Source organism: Asparagus officinalis, chromosome 1, assembly GCF_001876935.1.
Source record: "Asparagus officinalis chromosome 1, Aspof.V1, whole genome shotgun sequence".
Lineage (NCBI taxonomy): Eukaryota > Viridiplantae > Streptophyta > Magnoliopsida > Asparagales > Asparagaceae > Asparagus > Asparagus officinalis.
Genome location: NC_033794.1, coordinates 2,675,091 through 2,695,575, shown reverse-complemented (window position 1 = coordinate 2,695,575; position 20,485 = coordinate 2,675,091). Strand labels below are relative to the sequence as shown.

The following is a 20,485-nucleotide window of genomic DNA, read 5'->3' as shown; positions in this document are numbered from 1 at the left end:
GCCAGCCATTAATCCGCCTATATAAACCCCTTCTGGTCCTAGGGTTTCGCTGCTGGCTTTTTTCTTCCCTCCTCCGATTCTTCTCTGGCGGCGATTTTCCCCTTTCGGTCTTCGTTCCATTTTTCTCCAGCGCTCAGAACTTCGGGATTTTGAGGGGAGATTAAAAAGAGAGATTAAGAAGAGAGAGAGGAATTAAAGTGGGGTTTATATTGTGGGGTATTTATTCTCAAGTGAGAATTGAAAGGGTTCATACCCTTTAATTATTAACACTGTAGCTACAGTGTTCATTTGAGAAATCTCAGTTTTGGGATTTGCTCTTGATTTGTAATTTCTTGTTAGATTAAATAAGAAATTGACTGTGTGGCTCCCGAGGACGTAGGCAGTTGCCGAACCTCGTAAATCTTGGTGTACTTTTCTCTATACTGCGTTTCTGTTGCATTAGGGGTTTAGGCGTTTAAATTCCCAACAACTGGTATCAGAGCGTGAAACGATCTAGAGGAAGTCAGATTCAAGTGGGAGCCATGGCCGCAGATGAGGGAAAGGTGAGAATAGAGAAGTTTGATGGATCAGATTTCGGATTCTGGAAAATGCAGATAGAGGATTATCTGTATCAGAAAAATCTGTATCAACCTCTCTCGGGGAAGAAGCCGGAGGGTATGAAGGAAGAAGATTGGAATCTTCTGGACAGAAAAGCCCTCGGGGTTATTCGTTTGACGTTAACCCGCAATGTTGCTTTTAACATTGCAAAGGAGAAGACCACGGCAGATCTTATGGCAGCACTCTCCAATATGTATGAGAAGCCATCAGCCTCAAATAAAGTCCATTTGATGAGGCGGTTGTTTAATCTGCGAATGGCGGAAGGTGCATCGGTAGCACATCATCTCAATGAACTCAATACAGTCACGACCCAATTGAGTTCAGTTGATATTGAGTTTGATGAGGAAGTTCGAGCGTTGATCCTTTTGTCTTCCCTACCAGAGAGTTGGAACGCTACGGTCACAGCTGTGAGTAGCTCATCGGGAAGCAATAAGTTGAAGTTTGACGACGTTCGTGATCTGGTTCTCAGTGAGGAGATCCGACGGAGAGAGTCGGGTGAAGCTACAACCTCTTCAGTATTGCATACAGAGTCAAGAGGTAAAAGTTCAACCAGAGGAAATGGATCAGATGATAGGAGATCCAAATCCAGAAATCCCAACAGTTCGAAGGCTATCGAGTGTTGGAAGTGCGGGAAAATCGGGCACTACAAGAATCAGTGCAGGAGTGCACGGGAGGAGTGGGAGGCAAATGCAGATGTGAACGTTGCCTCCACCTCAGGAGGAGATGATGCGCTGATATGCTCTTTGGAGAGCAAGGAGGAGTCTTGGGTGTTGGACTCGGGAGCATCATTCCATGCTACTTCTCAGAAAGAATTCCTCGAGAAGTATATCCCCGGAAACCTTGGAAATGTATATCTTGGTGACGATCAAGCATGTGCCATTATTGGCAAAGGTGTAGTGAAGATTAAGCTGAATGGGTCAGTATGGGAGCTGAAGGATGTCAGGTATATTCCCGACCTGAAGAGGAACTTAATCTCAGTAAGCCAGCTGGCTAGTGAAGGCTACACGATGACTTTCCATGGCGATGACTGGAGGATTTCGAAGGGCGCAATGACGATTGCCAGAGGTAGGAAGACTGGTACCCTGTATATGACAGCAGGTGCACGTTGTTCAATCTCAGTTGCAGCAGGCAATGAGACTTCAAAGCTGTGGCACCAGAGACTCGGTCATATGAGTGAAAAGGGGATGAAGGTTATGCACACAAAAAGAAAACTCCCAGGTTTACAATCAGTAGAGATTGATATGTGTGAAGAATGCATACTTGGAAAGCAGAAGAGAGTCAGCTTTCAGACAAGTGGCAGACAATCAGTAGAGATTGATGTGTGTGAAGAATGCATACTTGGAAAGCAGAAGAGAGTTAGCTTTCAGGCAAGTAGCAGACCCCCCAGGAAGCAGAAGCTAGAGCTTGTTCACTCAGATGTTTGGGGACCAACAACCACCGCGTCGATTGGTGGGAAACACTACTTCGTGACTTTTATTGATGATCACTCTCGGAAAGTATGGGTCTACTTTCTGAAGAAAAAGTCAGAAGTGTTTGAGGCTTTCAGAAGATGGAAAGTCATGGTCGAGAATGAGACCGGTTTGAGGGTAAAGAAACTCAGAACAGACAATGGTGGTGAGTATGAAGACACCAGATTCAAGAAGTTCTGCTATGAGCACGGTATCAGAATGGAGAGGACCGTGCCCGGCACGCCTCAGAGAGAGCCAGAAGCATTCGGACGCAGTCAGGTCTACCGAAGCAGTTCTGGGCAGAAGCAGTCAACACAGCAGCTTACTTGATCAACCGAGGTCCATCGGTTCCATTGGAGCACAGAATACCAGAAGAGGTATGGTGCGGAAAGGAGGTAACCCTCTCACATCTTAAAATTTTTGGTTGTGTAGCTTATGTGCATATAAGTGATCAAGGCAGTAATGAGCCTGATCCCAAGTCTAAGATATGCACATTCATCGGGTATGGTGAAGACGAGTTCGGCTACCGCATTTGGGACAACGAAAACAAGAAGATGATCAGGTGCAGAGATGTGACATTCAACGAGAAGGTGATGTACAAGGACATACACAAGACAAATTCCAGTGACTCAGAGAGCGAGTCAACATTTGTAGATGCGGATGATGTCCTAGATAACCTCTCTGAAGAACCCAATGCAGAAGGTCCTCAGCCAGAAGAGCCTGTTTGACAGAACGGTGCGCAGGAGCCCGACGCACCAGCTCCGATATTGAGGAGAACTACTCGTCCTCCTGTGCCTAACAGCAGATACATGAATTATATGTTGCTGACAAATGGAGGGGAGTCTGAAAGCTTTGATGAAGCTTGTCAGAGTGGAGATGCGAGCAAGTGGGAGTTTGCTGCGAAAGAAGAGAAGAAATCTCTGATCTCCAACCAGACATGGGGACTAGCTGAGTTGCCCATGGGGAAGAAGGCACGTCACAACAAGTGGGTGTATCGAGTGAAGAAGGAACAGGGTGGTTCCAGAAGATACAGAGCCCGACGAGTTGTCAAAGGATTTCAACAGATTATCCAAGGAAGAAAGGATCCAGCGGATATGTTGACAAAGGCAGCGACCTTTCAGAAACTGAAGTTGTGTGCAACTTCAGTTGGCCCTCATGCATAGATGATGAGGGCGGAGCCACACAGGAGAAGAGTTCGGTGGGATAGGCTGTTGGCGTCGGTTTGGTCTCCAAGTGGGAGATTGTTAGGTTGAAGGTGGATACCAACCTCCGACGGCGGAGGAGCTCCGACGAGCTCCAGGTTGTCGCAGGTGAGCGTGGGTGGCAACGGCGAACTCCAGGCTCAGTTCGAGATGGAGCTCGAACAGGCGAACGCAATGCTCGTGGCGAACGCGATGCTCGTGGCGAACGCGACCCTCGGCCTTCGGGATGCCGACCTTCGCGTCCAGACGCTCCCACCTCAACCCACACCGCGGCCCTAGGGTTTGGGTTGCTCCTTCTCCCCGACTTTTCTCTGGCGGCGGTGGAAAACCCCCAAAACGCAGCAGCGTTCTTTCTCCTAAAATCGCAGCAGCGATTTTCCATTTAATCTCAGCTTTTCAACAGTGTTTTGAAAGGGGATTTAAGAAGAGAGAAAAAAGAGAAGAGGAGATTTTATTGTGGGTACTAACACTGTAGCTACAGTGTTTGTTTGAGAGATCTCAGTTTAGGGATATGCTCTTGATTTGTAATTTCTTGTTAGATTAAATAAGAAATTGACTGTGTGGCTCCCGAGGACGTAGGCAGTTACCGAACCTCGTAAATCTTGTGTACTGTTCTCTATTCTGCGTTTCCGTTGCATTAGGGATTTCGGCGTTAAATTCCCAACAGTTTGGTTCAATTTCTATAAATTATAGAAAATATTGCTATTTTCTATAAAGTTATTTACAAAACCGCCACTATCAACCATTTTATATAAAGTCTTCTGTAAAACTACTCAACCAAACAGCCCTAAAGATGCTCTGTGCAAATGCTTATGCTGGTGGTGACCCGTTCTGTTGGCTGTCAGCAGTTTTTTTCCGCACAACTGTGGAAAGAGAGAAGTTACCAAATTAGCCTCTATAGTGGTGGAAGCGGATCGGGTTTCACTCACCGGGGACTTTATGTCGTCTCCGTACCCAACGGATGCATTTACTCACTTATAACCTGTATAAGTGCAGCCAAGACCATCAATTATTTGTTCTAGTTCATTTTTTTCAACTCGTCCTTGCACCACCAATAAACTATATGTTGGGTTTTCAAGAATTAAATCTTCGTATGTTTTAAGATATATATATATATACTTGTTCGGATTATATCTTGTCGGTTGCAATATTTAAATAACATAATTTGCTATTATTTTTTCACAAAAATTAATGCAAGTTCGAGTCAGGGCCGGCCCTGGGGTAAGCCCACCAAGCCCCGAGGTTGGGGCAACCCAGGGCCGGGGGCAACCCAGGGGGAGGTCGTCGTCTTCCTGGTCGTCGTCTCCGTCCTCTTCCTGGTCGCCGCTACCGCCTTCTACTTCAGCAAGAATTTTTCCAATGGTGAATATACGACTCACTGCCCCCAACAACGCCATCCCCTTGTTGCCTATGACTCTTTTGGGCTTGGGTTTTGGGGTTATTTTCGAGCTTGCCACCGAGTCGAATCTTTCTGCCTTTTTCTGGGCACGTTCTACGAGGATAGTGCGGTTGGTGAATTGTAATTATGGCGGGGGCCGTGGGCGGTATTTGTGAAACTAGATAGATTTATGTATATAGTTTACGCGGCTGTACGATTTCTTGTGTAGTAACGTACTTAAATTTAAACGAACTGGCTTTTAATAGTACGTATATTACGATAATGCACCCCTGACATGGGCCATTTACGAGGCACGTGCGTTCGCTAGCTTTTTCTTGACAAAGAGTTTTTTATCGTTGTTTTTTTATTATGCTCTTTGTGGTGCTGCTACTACGACAAGCAAGCTGGCTCCCCTATATTCGAGAGAGCGCTTTTATTTTTTGAACACAAATAGGAAGTGAGGTATTTGTTGGTGGGGTAATGTGGAAAAAAAATTAAAGTAAATCACAATCCTCTCTTTCTTTAGGAGGTTAAAGTTTGAGTTAACGGTCTAATATGAAAAGTTTAAGATGAACAAATACCTCACTAATTATCGTTGCAAGTAAACTCATGCATTTTCTTCTTTTTTCCAATATTGGTGCAGGCTGTGAGTCTAACGTCGGGGCCCTCCTCAGGCTCCGGCACCAAGTGGTGCGTACCGAAGCCCGATGTAACCGAGGCCTCCCTCCAATCGAACATCGACTACGTGTGCAGCACGGGCCTAGTCGACAGCAAGTAGATTCAGGGCGGCGGATCCTGCTTCCTCCCCAACACTCTTCAGAAACCACGCGACATTCGTCAAAGGAGGGGAGGTCGTCATGGAGGGGAGGTTGTCATGGGACAACCCGGCCGACCCAGGCCGGGGCTGGGGCTAGGGCAACCCAAACCTCGGGGCCGGCCCTGGTTCGAGTACTTTGTAATTTTGTTTCATTCCGATGCTCTCTTGAGTCTCTATGATCCAACTTTAGTACATAAAAGCAAACCTGTTAGCAAACCTGTATACACATTTTAGCAACTTAGACAAGCAAACAATCAAATACGAAGATGTTCTTATTTTCTAAGAGGCTGTTTGGTTCAACAAAATTTTTAGCATTTAAAGTAGACTTGAAATTCTTATAGTAAAAATGTCACATTTTCATTTTTGGGATTCCTTATAAAGTGTTTGTTTCAAAAAAAAAAAAAAATTCCATTAGGTATCTATAAAATAAAAAAAAGCAGGAACTTTTGGGATTTGCCAAATCCTACAATTTGGAGAGGATTTGTCAAATGCTAAAAATTTAAAGTTTTGGCATTAGATATCCATACATTTTGTAATTTTCTATATTTTAGAGTTTAAATCAAATAATAATTTATAATTTCTAGAATTTGCTTTCCTCTGATCAAGTTGAACCAAACATAAGATTAAGAATTCCAAAATATGTTAAAAACATGATTCCAAATACTATAACTTTAGGATTTGAACCAAACTACCCCTACAATATTATAAAATTGATATTCTTAGGAACAATCAAATAAGACCTGGTAGGGGCCCACAGAAATGTAACACCCAAATTGCTCGAAACTAGGGGTGGTAAACGATCGAATCGAATCGAATATTAAGATGTTCGTATTTGTATATGTTTAAAATTATCGAATTCGAATGCAGACTTTAATATTTATATATATAGTTTTTTGAATTCGAACTCGGATACTTGGTATTTGATAAATATTCATGAATATTCACAAATACTTATCGAATATCAAAGTCTATTTATTCCGCTATAAAATTTAATTTTTAAATAATATTAAAATTCATAAATAAAAATATTCCTTTATATTATATGATGTCTATATATTTAAATCAAAATTTTAATTAGAAAACAAATTTAAGATTATTTAAGTCTTAAAATCAGTATATAAAACTTAAGTAAAAATGGTAAATGAGTTAAAAATATGATATTACATGTGCAATAATATAAATAATAAGCTGTGATAAAATTTTAAACCAATACTGAATAGATAAACGAATCGAATATACATCTGGTTAAATTCTATTCGTTAGTAAACTCGAATACTAAAAAATATTTGTTTAGTGGTAAATAAACTATTGAATCGAATATGACCGAAAAGTTATTTGAACAATTATTGAACTATTTGTTAATTATTTGGTTCATTTCCACCCAGTCGGAAACGAATACCCGAGAAGCCGGACAGACATCCGATAACCCACATCCTACCCGTTAACAGGCAGTGTCAATTCCGTAAAATTTGCCAAACGCCAGGGGGCTTTTTTCGTTTCAAATATTTTAACAAAAACCAATGGCGCCGTTTCAGGCATCACCGCATCAGCCGTAAAAGTAACGCCCGTCTCCGTTAACTTGCAGAACAAGACGGGCTCACTCACAGTAGAGAGATCGAAGAGAGAGAGAGAGATGAACTCAGATTACGGCGTTCCTCGTGAGCTCTCGGAGGTCCAGAAGCAGAGAGCTCAGTATCAGCCAGAGATCCCCCCTTGCCTTCAGGTCCCTCTCTCTCTCTCTCTCTCTCTCTCTCTCTCTAGGGGTTAGGGTTTAGGGTTTTGCTTTCTTGATTTGACTCTGTGAATGCAAGATCTAAGTTTTCTTTTAACGGAATCCCAGTTCTGTTCTCTTACTCGGTGAAGATCTCGTTTCATTGTAATGCCAAGTATCGATCGTGGACGAAGTTTAATTTTACATTTCGTTAGTAGCAAAGAGATACCAAGGTTCTCATAATTGTGGTTTTTTTTTTAAATTTCAGGTTCAGATCCATTTGACTGAAAAATTTACTGTTGCTGATTGAATCTACTGCTTTTCTTTTCATGGATAAGGATTTTCTGAGCAAAGATTGTTGCGTTTTTTCAGTTGGACAGAGATTATGTAAAACATAAGTTGAAGGATATAAAAAATAATTATAAATCCATTTGCTCAAAATTATAAATGTTTTATTCCAGGTTAAATCCATTTGCTCAAAATAAAAAATATAAAAATATAAAAAAAAATCGGTTGTTGATTGAGCCTGCTACTTGAGAAGGATCTTCCTAGAAAAGTGCGATGTTCTTTCAGAGAGTTTAATTTCATGACATTTTCTGACCAAAACCTTCACTTAATACTAGTTTATGGCACGTACGATGCACGTGCAAGAAACTACATGATGACTGTGAATTAATATAGTCATGCTTATGCGAATGATATGATTCGCATTTTTTAAATAGACCATTTAAACAATTTTAATAGGAACATTCAGTTTGAAAGAACTTTTAGTTCCGTCTTAAGACTTGAGGCCATGACACACGCGTGAAAAAAATTCAAGTGCAAATTGAATCCCTTGAGTGGTTTGTACTGTAATAGTAGAGATGCGACATCATTATGTATGAAGGAGCATTTTTAGACGTTGAAAAGCTTATACTTATAATACTTATCGAAGATTCTTACACGTTGGGGGGTAGGTATGTCGTATGACCTATCAATTTGGCCACTCCATTCCATCCTTGTAAGATGTGGATATTTATTTCAATACTATGTGAATAAGTATGTTTTATTGAAAGAACAGAAGTAGGAAAACTACTGATAGCTTTCATGTTTACTTAGGCGATGTGTATCTACCTGAAGTTTATTTGCCTATGAAAATTTCTTTAACTGTGTTTGTATTTAGATTATTAGGTGTCTATGTTAGTTAGATATTTATCATTGGACTCTTAGCATTGCTTTGTTTTTCTTTTTTATTTCCAAAGATTGATAGCTATGAATAATATATCTGGCAACATCAGTTGGCTAATAGAAGTTAGTTTCTTTATTTGAAGCTTTAGAGAACTCATGGTCATTTATCATACATGGACAGGGTACTACTGTGAGAGTCGAATTTGGTGATGGGACAACCACTGCAGATTACTCTTCTTCGCATGTGATTAGTCGGGCCTTCCCCCATACATATGGCCAGCCTCTGGCTCATTTTTTGAGGGCAACAGCAAAGGTCACTGATGCCCACATCATTTCAGAGCATCCTGTCATCAGGTTTGTACTTGTGTTTCAATGGTGGTTTCTTCAGTTCTGAAGAAGTATGTAGTTTAATATGTTTTACCTATGAAGTTTATGAAACAAGCTGTATAATATTGATCTTTACAACGTCTAACAAGCTTGTGATCAACCAAGTTATCTTCCATCTCTTCCATCATAATGCACAACAAACTGTCCTTTGAACAGAGTGATGTGGGAGAAGTACTTTCTTGATAACTTGTACATCAAAATGCTGGACCATCTGAGATGACTTTGATTTATCACTTCCCCAAATTGTTGTTGAGATATGATAGTGCAAAGTATGAGCAACTAACAAGCTAATTTGGAAAAAGAAATATCAACTCACAATTTACCAATAATATTCATTAGGAAGTGCCTTCTTGCAGTTGCTATTAGTACTTTGTATCAATCACCAACATGCTCATAACCATAATCTTCACAAAGTGAATTCTAAGGATTTTTTTTTGTTCTTGTTATCTTAATACGTCCTCTAATAATCTCTTTGGAAATGGAAGAACCATTCAATTCTCGCTTTATTTAGTCAATTTGGCAAGTTTCTTCTGTTTGTAAGTTTAAATGTATGGTTTTGTAGCTAAAGTTAAGTTTACTTGTTGACCACCCAGTTTGATGATTGTTGTTCATTACCATGCCAACAGACATGTCGTATGCTAGTTGACTAAATAGCTTTTACTCTTTACTGCCAAAGTAATCTCCTCTTCAAATTTCCAATTCTGATGCTGTTCATCTCGTATATCATGGTCAAGGAAGGATTGCCTTTTCAGTTTAGTCGATGTAGCTGCTCCTAATTCTCTAATTTGTTTTTTAATTAGTTTTGTTGTGTAGTTTTCTATATGACTATATTTTCACCTCATAACATCCCAATTATCTTTTCGTTCTTCCTGAATTTTAATTTTGTTGCAATATTGCCTTCCTTCCATGCCATCTGAACTATCTGGTCCCTGTCCTTCTAGCAAACCTTATGTTCAACATTTTTTCTGTCCTGTGAATTCTTGACATTTTATTTTTTTTCCTTAAGACCGGAAACTCAGTTTCTCATCGTTCCTTTACGTTTTCTAGGACTTGTGGGAAATTTTTTATCTAAAACAGTTAAATTTTAACATGTCTCTCTCCCTCTGAAATTTTTTCCCCTTCAGTTCCTTATTTTATGATGCATCAAGTTAGGAGTTATTGCAAGCAAGATCCACCTCACCTCATTGGCATATACATAATGACATCTGCAAAAGTTATCTGCTCACATGCCTTTTTTCAGGGTTGGTGTTGTGTTCTCTGGAAGACAATCCCCTGGAGGACATAATGTGATTTGGGGTCTTCATAATGCCATTAAAACTCATAATCCTACTAGTGTTCTGCTTGGATTTGTTGGTAAGCGTCTGGCACAGTACAGAGTCTGTTTTTATAACATTCTGTCCATTATTGGCATTACTAGCAACTGGAATATCCTATTTGTTTTTTATTGGAGAGGATATTTCAACGATAAAGGTGAATTTGACTGCACTTTAGTTTTTTCCATTGCTAAGTGCTTTATTATATGGTTTCCTCATGTATCACAAACTGAATGGCTACATCAGCCCTTTGCTGATGCAGAAGAAAGAAACAAAGTAACCAAAAGGTAAAATGAAAATGATAGGTTTTAGTGCTTAACTTCACCAAAAGGTAAGTCAAGTTGCAACATAAAATGAATATGCTCGTATGAGGTCACAATTTTTTTTTTCAATTTTTAATCTTTGACCTAACGACAAATAAGTGTGTAGATTTATTTTTTCGATTTTCATGGGCTATACTCATGATTTTTATTAATTTTTATTTGTCTTTACTTGATGATAAATAAATACCTATATTTCAAAATTCATGATTTTCATGAGTTATAACCCATGGTCTTTATCCAATTTTGCTCTTTTCGACCCTATGGCAAATGATTAAGCATATCAAAACTCGCAATTTCATGGGCTATAAGTCTATAACCCATGGTTTTTGCTCATTTTTGTTCGTTTTGACTAAATAAAATTTAATTATGCATAACAAAACTTCATGATTTTTCATGGGTTACAACTCACGATTTTGATTTATTATGTTAGTTTCGACCTAATGTCAATGAAATTTTCTTTCATGAAGTGTTGCTATTTTCATGGGTTATATAACACAAGTTTTTTGTAAATTTTTTCATTCGACCCAATGAAAAATAAGTATGGGTACTTCAAAATTTGTTATTTTCATGAGCTAGTTTTGATTTTTGTTTACTTTTGTTTATTTCGATCTAATAGCAATTAATTATGCAAACTTCAATATTCGTGATTTTCATGAGCTGTAACCCATAATTTTTGTCCATTACCATTGGTTCAACCCAATGTCAAATAATTATGACTACTTTAAATGCGCAATTTTCATGGAATATAATTCACAATTTTAGCATTTTTTTCCATTTCGTCCCAATGAAGAATAAATATGTGTACTTTAAAATTCACGATTTTCATGGGTTATAATCGATGGTTTTTGTCATTTTCGACCCAATTTCAATTAATTATGCGTACTTCAACATTTGTGATTTTAATGGGCTGTTACCTATGTTTCTCAAAAGTCATGAATTTCATTGGTTATAACCCATGCTTTTTGTTAGTTTACATTTTTCTTGACCCAAAGAAAATTAATTTTTATTTCTTCGAAAATGACGAATTTCATAGGCTATGTAACCAACGATTTTTGTCAATTTTCAATCTTTGTTTCAATGGCAAATTGGTATGCATTCCTTAACTTTCACGATTTTCTTGAGCTATAAATCACAATATTTATTAATTTTCATAGGTTATAACTTATAACTCATAACATTTGCCAAATTATGTTCTTTCTGATCCTATTGCAATTAACTAAGTATATTGAAATTCACGATTGCATATGTTTTAACCCATGATATTTGCTCATTTTGTTCACTTTGACCAAATGGAAATTAATCACGCATACAAAATAATTTGTGATTTTTCATGGGTTATAAACCACAATTTTAATTTATTTACCTCAGTTTCGACCCAATGACAATTACATTTTCTTTCATGAAAAGTTGTAATTTTCATAGGCTATAACACAAGAATTTTGTAATTTTTTGTTATTCAACCCAACGATAAATAAGTATGAGTACTTCAAAATTTGTTATTTTCATGGGCTAGTCCATGATTATTGCTCATTTTTGTTCGTTTTGATCTAATAGCAATTAATTATGCAAATTTCCTATATATTTGCAATTTCTGAGCTATAACCCACAGTTTTTGTTCATTATCATTCGTTCGACCTAATACCAAGTAATCATGACTACTTAAAAATGTGCGATTTTCATGGTTATAACCCATTATTTTGGTATTTTTTAGCATTGTTCGTTTTGTCCCAATGGAGAGTAAATATACATACTTCAAAATTTGTGTTTTTCATAGGTTGTAATCTACGATTTTAATGATTTTTTGTCTTTTGTGACCAAATTCCAATTAATTATACATACTTCAACATTCGCGATTTTTGTAGGCTATTACCCACTATTTTCATAATTCATGAATTTCATTTGCTATTCACCCATGATTTTTGTTAATTTTCATCCGCTTTGACCCAATGACAATTAAGTTTTATTTCTTCAAAAATGGAAATTTTCAAAGGCTATATAACGAATGATTTTTGCAATTTTCAGTATTTGATTCAATCCCAAATAAGTATGCGTACCTTAAGTTTCACAATTTTCATTAGCTATAAAACAAATAAGTTGTACTTCAAAATTCATGATTTTCATTAGTTATAACTTATAACCCACGACATTTGCCGATTTTATTCTTTCTGACACTATGGCTAAGCATGCTGAAATTCACGATTTCATAGGCAATAACTCACGATATTTATTAATTTTCATTCGTTTCGACCAGATAGAAATTAATAATGCATACTATAGAATTTTCCTTTAGGTCTTATGGGTATTCTACGATCACACAAGACTCCCAAAACACTCATCCATTTTAACTATCCCGATTTGACTCGATTGACAACATCGTCCTAAATCTCATGATGATGTTGTCAATCGAGTCAAATCGGGATGGTTAAAATGGAGGAGTGCTTCGGGAGTCTTGTGTGATCGTAGAATACCCATGAGACTTAAAAGGAAAATTCTATAAGATAGTTATAAGACCAATAATGTTTTATGGTTAGGAATGTTGGGCAATTAAAAACATATGCAAAAAATGAGTGTAGTAGAAATGAGAATGTTGAGATGGTCTAGTGGGTATACACTAAAAGATAGGATAAGAAATGAATGCATTAGTAGTAAATTAGAGCTTGCTCCTATTGAAGATAAAATGAGAGAGAATCGATTAAGGTGCTATGGTCATGTACAACGTAGACATTTTAGTGCACCGATTAGGAAAATTGATGATATTATAGTTAAGGGAGCAAAGAGATCTAGAGGTAGATCTAAAAGAACTTAGTTGGAAACAATCAAGAAAGATATGATTATGCTTAGCTTAATAGAGGAGATGACCCATAATAGCGCGGAATGGAAGAATAAGTTTTTTGTAGCCGACCCCAAACATTTGGGATAGAGGCTTTGTTATTGTTGGTAGTTTGGACCCAATGACAATAAAATTTTCTTTCATGAAAACTTTCGATTTCCATGAGCTATAACACAATTTTTATAAATTTTTTTATTCGACCCAATGGAAAATAAGTATGGATACTTTAAATTTGTTATTTTTATGAGCTAGTCTATGATTCTTGTCCATTTCGATCCAATAGCAATCAATTAAGCGAACTTCAATATTCGCCACTTTCATGTGTTATATATAATCCACGATTTTTGTCCATTATCATTCGCTTGACCCAATGCTAAGTAATATTGATTACTTCAGAATGCACGATTTTCATGCATTATAACCTATGATTTAGTAATTGTTGTTCGTTTCGTTTCAATGGAGTAAATATACGTACTTCAAAATTCACGATTTTCATGTGTTAATACCCACAATTTGTGTTTTTTGTCTGTTTGGACCTAATTCCAATTAATTATGCATTCTTCAGCTTTCTCGATTTTCAAGGGCTACTGCCCCTGATTTTAAAAATTTATGAATTTCATTAACTATAACCCATGATTATTATTATTTTTTTCATTTCTAACCAATGACAATTAAGTTTTATTTCTTTGGAAATGACGGTTTTCACGAGCTAAAGCAACAAATTTTGTCAAATTTTTGGTCTTTGACCAACGATAACATACCTTAAATTTCACGACTCTCACGGGTTATAATTCACAATTTTTATTAATTTTCGTTCATCTTGAACGAATGACATAATTACTTGTACTTCGAAATTCATGATTTTTATTAGTTATAATTCATGATTTTGTCGAATTTTGTCTATTTTGACCCAATGACAATTAACTAAGTATATTTCAATATTGATGATTTTATAAGTTATAACTCGTGATATTTGCTCATTTTCATTCGTGAAGACCTAGTGACAATTAATCATGCCTACAAAAAATTCACAATATTCGTGAGTTATAACCTACAATTTTAGTCTATTTTAATCCAATAGTAATTAAATTTTCTTTTATGGAAAGCTGCGACTTTATAGCGACAACACACCATTTTTATAAATTTTCATTATTCGATCCAATGGTGAATAAGTGTGGGTACTTTAAAATTCATTATTTCCCAAGGCCAGTATATGATTTTTGTTCATTCTGATCCAATGTCAATTAATTGTACAAACTTCATTGTTCACGATCTTCATTGCCACAACTCACGATTTTTGTCCATTATCATTTGTTTGGCCCAAAGACAAGTAATTATGACCCCAAATTCGCGGTTTTCATATGTACTACGATTTTGGCATTTTTTGTTTGTTTCGTCCCAATGGAAAGCAAATATACGTAGTTCAAAATTCGTGATTTTCATGGGTAATAACCCAATATTTTTATCATTTTTTGTCCTTTTCGACCTAATGCCAATTAATTATGCATATTTCAATATTCACAATTTTCATAGGCTGCTTATGATTTTCAAAATTTGTGAATTTGATTGGCTATAACCCATGATTTCGTTTATTTATCATTCTTGTTGACCCAATGACAATTAAGTTTTATTTCTTTAAATATCGTGATTTTCATGGACTATAACCAATGGTTTTTGTCAAATTTTCGGTCTTTGACCCAAAGACAAATAAGTATGTGTAAAATAAATTTCACGATTTTTATGGGCTATAACCCATGATTTTTATAATTTTCGTTCGTCTTGACCTATTGATGAATAAATATTTGTGCTTCGAAATTCATGATTTTCATTTGTTATACCACATGATTTTTGTCTAATTCTGTCCTTTTAGATCCAATGACAATTGCCTAATCATATTTTGACAATTCGATGTTTATGGGCTATGTTCCACTATATTTTCTCATTTTTATTTGTTATGATGCAATGACAAGTGACAACTAATTATGCATACCAAAATAAATTTGCTTTTTGTGGGTTATAACCCGCGATTTTAATTTATTTTACTTTCGAAAAGTTATGATTTTCATGGGGTATAACACATGATTTTAAAATTTCTTGAATTTCATTAGTTATAGCCCATTATTTTTGTTAATTTTCCTTAGTTTCAACTAAATGACAACATATTTTATTTCTTCAAAAATGGTGATTTTCATGGGCTATAAAACCAAAGATCTTTGTCAATTTTTTAGTTTTTAACCCAACAACAAATAAGTATGCATACCTTAAATTTCACGATTTTCATGGGTTATAACCCACAATTTTTGTTAATTTTGTTTGTCTTGGCGGAATGACAAATAATTATTTGTACTTTGATATTCATGGTTTTCGTTAGTTATAATTAACGATTTTGTTCCAATTTTGTCTTTTTGACGCAATGACAATTAAGTAAGCATATTTCAAAATTTACAATTTCATATTTATAACACATAATATTTGCTCATTCGTTCATTAAGACCCAATGACAATTAATCATGCATATAAAAAAATTTCGGTATTTTCATGTATTATGACCCACAATTATAGCATATTTTCGTTAGTTTCAACCTAATGGTAGTTAAATTTTTTTATGAAAATTCGTGATTTTCATGGGCTATGGCGCACGATTTTTGTACATTTCTAAACCAAATGGTAAATAAGTATGGGTACTTCAATATTTGCAACTTTGATATTCGCAACTTTGAGGAGTTATAATCCACGATTTTTGTCGATTATCATTTGGTCGACCCAATGCCAAGTAATTTTGTCTATTTTAGAATTCGTGATTTTCATACGTTATAATCCATAATTTTTTATTCTTTTGATTTTCATGCGTTATAACCCACGTACTTCAAAATTCGTGATTTTCATGGGTTATAAGTCATGATTTCTGTTCATTTTTATTTTTTTGATCCATTAGCAATTAATTATGCGAACTTTAACCCACGAAATTTGTCCAATTTTGTTATTTTGATCCAATAGCAATTTATTATGTGAAATTTAACATTCATTTTTTCTTGGGCTACCAATGATTTTCAAAATTTGTTAATTTCATTAGCTATAACCCATGATTTTGTTTTGTTTGTTTTGACCCGTTGATAATTAAATTTTCTTTCTTTGAAAAGATGATTTTCATGCACTACAACCAACAATTTTCTCAATTTTTGGTCTTTGACCCAACAACAATACAATTTCAGTCTATTTTCGTTAGTTTTGAGCCAATGACAATTAAATTATCTTTCATGATCAGTTGCGATTTTTATAGGTTATATAGCCCATGATTTTTATTAATTTTTATTCTTATTGACCAAATGACAAATAAGTATTTATACCTTAAAGTTTACAATTTTCATTAGTTATAATGCATGATTTTCGTCCATTTTGTTTGGCATAGTGTCAATTGACTAAACGTATTTTAAAATTTGCTATTTACGAGCCATATCTCATTTTCTTATTAATTCACGTTTTTTGTGGGTTATAACCCTCAGTTTTAATTTATTTACATTCGTTTTGACCAAGTAGCAATTAAATTTTCATTCATTAAAAGTTGCAATTTTCCTGGGCTATAACACGATTTGAAAGATTCGTAGGCTATAACTTATGATTTTTGTTAATTCTCATTCGTTTTGACCCAATGACAATTAAGTTTTATTTCGTTAGAAGTGAAGATTTTCACAGGCTATTAAAGTAACAATGTTTGTCATTTTCGGTCTTTGACCTAACGGCAAATAATTATGTGTATCTTAAATTTAACGATTTTCGTGGGCTAACTTCTGACTTTTTTTCTTCCAATTTTCTTATTTTGATCCATTAACAATTAATTAAGCATATTTCAAAATTCACCATTTTATGGGTTATAACCTAGGATATTTATGCTCATTCTTGTTCTTTTCGACCTAATGGCGATTAATCATGTGTACCAAGATTTTCACAATTTTTGTGTGTTATAACCCTGATTTTAGTCTATTTGCATTAGTTCCGACCTAATGGAAATTAAATTTTATTTCATGAAAATTTACGCTTTTCATTGGGTATAACACTGTTTTTGTAAATTTTCTTTATCCGATCTAGTGGAAGAAAAGTATGGATACTTTAATATTCGTTATTTTGGGCTAGTCTCTGATGTTTGCCCATTTTTGTTCATTTTGATACAATAACAATCAATTATGTGAACGTTAACATTTGCAAGTTTCATGAGATACCTATGATTTTTATTATTTTATTTGATCCAATGTCAAGTAATAATGTCTGCTTCAAAATTTGCTATTTTCTCCCATGATCTTAGCATTTTTTTTGTTCATATTGGCCTAAGGAGAGTAAATATACCTTCTTGAAGATTCGCGATTTTCATGGGTTGTAACTCATAATTTGTCATTTTTATCCTTTTTGACCCAATGCTAATTAATTATGCATACCTCAAATTTTGAGATTTTCGTGGGCTATTATCCATGACTTTCCAAATTTGTGAATTTCATTCGCCAACACAGGATTTTTAATAATTTTCATTTATTTTAACCTAATGACAATTAGTTGTATTTCTTCGAAAATAGTGATTTTCATGGGCTATATAGGACCCTCGATTTTCATGGGTACTTAAAATTTTGTTATTTTCAAGGAATAGTCTATGATTTTTTTTTTCCGATCCAATCACATCTAATTATGTGGATTTCATTATTCGCGACTTTCATGAGTTATTACCCATGATTTTTGTCTATGATCATTCGCTTAGCCTAATGTCAAGTAATTACAACTGCAAAAAAATTCGCTATTTTTATGCATTATAACCCATGATTTTAGCATTTTTGTTCATTTCATTCTAATGGAGAGCAAATATATGTACTTCAAAATTCGCAATTTTCATGGTTTTTGACCCACGATTTTTGTCATTTTTGTTCTTTTTGACCAAATGCCAATTAATTAAACATTTGCGATTTTCATAGGATACCCACGATTTTAAAACTAAATTAATACCAGGCTATAAGCCTATAACCCATGATTTGTGTTAATATTCATTCATTTTGATCCAATGATAATTAAGTATCATTTCTTCAAAGAAAAAAAAGAAGGTCATTTTCATGGGTTATATAACCAATGAGTTTTCTCAATTTTTGGCCTTTGACCAATTGACAAATAAATATGCATAAATTAAATTTCACGATTTTAATGGGCTATAACTCATAATTTTCATTAAATTTTCGTTCGCCTTGACCCAATGACGAGTAAGTATTTACATTTCGAAATTCATAATTTTCATTATTTATAACCCTTGATTATTTGTCCAATTTTGTTATTTTCAATCCAATGACAATTGACTAAGCATATTTCAAAATCTGCTTTGTATGGGCTACAACCTATGACATTTGTTCATTTTCATTCATTTCGACGTGATTGAAATTAATTATGCACACCAAAAAATTTGCAATTTTCGTGAGTAATAACCCATGATTTTAGTTTATTTACGTTAGTTTCAACATAATGGAAATTAAAATGTCTATCGTTATATGTTGCTATTTTCATTGGCTATAACGCATGTTTTTTGTACGTTTCCATTATTCGATCTAAGTATGAGTACTTCAAAATTCGTTATTTTCATATGCTAGTCCATGATTTTTATCCATTCTTGTTCATTGTGGTCCAATAGGAATTAATTGTGCGAACGTCAAATTTCACGATTTTCTTGAGTTATGACCCACGATTTTTGTCCATTGTCATTTGTTTGACCCAATGCCAAATAATTATGACTAAAGATTATGATTTTCATGGGTTATTAATCACAATTTTGGCATTTTTTGTCCATTTCATCCTAATGGAGTAGAAGATATGTATTTTAAAGTTCGCGATTGTCATGGGTCATAACCCATGGTTTTCATCATTTTTTCCTTTTCAACCCAATGCTATTGAATTATGCATACTTCAACATTAGCGATTTTCGTTGGGCTATTTACCTTTATTTTTAAAATTTGTGAATTTTATAGGTGCAACATATGATTTTTGTTAATTTTCTTTCGTTTAGACCCAACGACAACTAAGTTCTATTTCTTTGAAAATTGTGATTTTCATGCGCTATATAGCTAATGATTTTTGTTCATTTATGGTTTTGACATGTTGACAAATAAGTATGCGTGCCTTAAATTTCACTATTTTCATGGGCTATAACCTACAATATTTATTAATTTTCGTTCGTATTTGCCGAATGACAAATAAGTATTTGTACTTCGAATTTCATGATTTTCATTAGTTATAACCCACATTATTTGTCAAGATTTGTTCTTTATGACCCTACGTCAATTAACCAAGCATATCGAAATTCGCAAGTTCATGGGCTACAACCCACGATATTTGCTTATTTTCATTTGTTTCAACCCAATGACGATTAATCATGTGTACCAAAATAACTGATTTATAACCTACAATTTTAGTCTATTTTCATTAGTTTCGACTCAGTGACAAAAGTTGTTGGCTATAATGCATGATTTTTAAAATTTGTGAATTGCATTGGCTATAATCCATGATTTTAGTTGATGTTCATTTGTTTCGACCTAGTAAAAATTAAGTTATTTCTTCTAAAATGGCGATTTCATGGACTATAAAATTAACGATTTTTTTCACTGTTTGATCATTGACCCAGTGACAAATAAGTATGTGTATTTTAAATTTCATGATTTTCATGGGCTACAACTCACAATTTTTATTATTGTTATTTGTCTTATTCGAATGTCAAATAGGTATTTGTACTTCCAAATTCATGATTTTGTTTAGTTATAACCCACTTGTTTTGTCCAAAATTTGTCTTTTTGATGCAATAATGACAATTGTCTAGGCATATTCCACAATGTGCTATTTCATGGGCTATAACGCACAATTTTCTTTCTCATGTTCGTTCGTTTTGACCAATTACAATTAATCATGCCGTGATCTTCGTGAGTCACGATTTTAGTCTATGTTCATTAGTACCCAATAGCAATTAAATTTTCTTTCATGAAAAGTCGTGATTTTCGTGGGCTATAACACGATTTGTTTTTGTAAAATTTCGTCAATTGACCCAATGACAAATAAGTATGGTTCGAACTTCATTATTTTCTTGAGCTAGTTCATGATTTTTGTTAATATCGATTAAAGAGCAACTAATTGTGCTAACTTTAATATTCGCGATTTTCATGAGCTATATATAACCCACTTTTTTTCCCATTATTATTCGTTTGACCCGTGGCAAGTAATTATGCCTTCTTCAAAATTTGTGATTATCATGCATTGTAAGTATATGTAATCAAAGATAAAGGTGCATTTGACTACAGTT

General features: G+C 34.9%; 2 protein-coding genes across 3 annotated transcripts in view; one reads left to right on the top strand and one right to left on the bottom strand.

Annotated features, from left to right (window-relative positions):
- LOC109829234 overlaps positions 1–4,644 on the bottom strand; it is a 20,277-nt gene extending 15,633 nt beyond the window's left edge. The window contains exon 1 of the mRNA XM_020396411.1: positions 4,518–4,644. Within this exon, the coding sequence (XP_020252000.1) occupies positions 4,518–4,644 (127 nt within the window). The remainder of the gene's footprint in view (positions 1–4,517) is intronic.
- The window catches only part of LOC109846202 (pyrophosphate--fructose 6-phosphate 1-phosphotransferase subunit alpha-like), a 19,767-nt gene continuing 6,235 nt past the window's right edge, over positions 6,954–20,485 (top strand). The window contains exons 1-3 of one of the 2 annotated variants that reach the window (XM_020415434.1): positions 6,954–7,165; positions 8,502–8,674; positions 9,948–10,060. In XM_020415434.1, coding sequence (XP_020271023.1) covers positions 7,076–7,165; positions 8,502–8,674; positions 9,948–10,060 — 376 coding nt within the window. In that variant the 5' untranslated portion in view covers positions 6,954–7,075. The remainder of the gene's footprint in view (positions 7,166–8,501; positions 8,675–9,947; positions 10,061–20,485) is intronic. The other variant, XM_020415427.1, reaches the window with a different exon arrangement.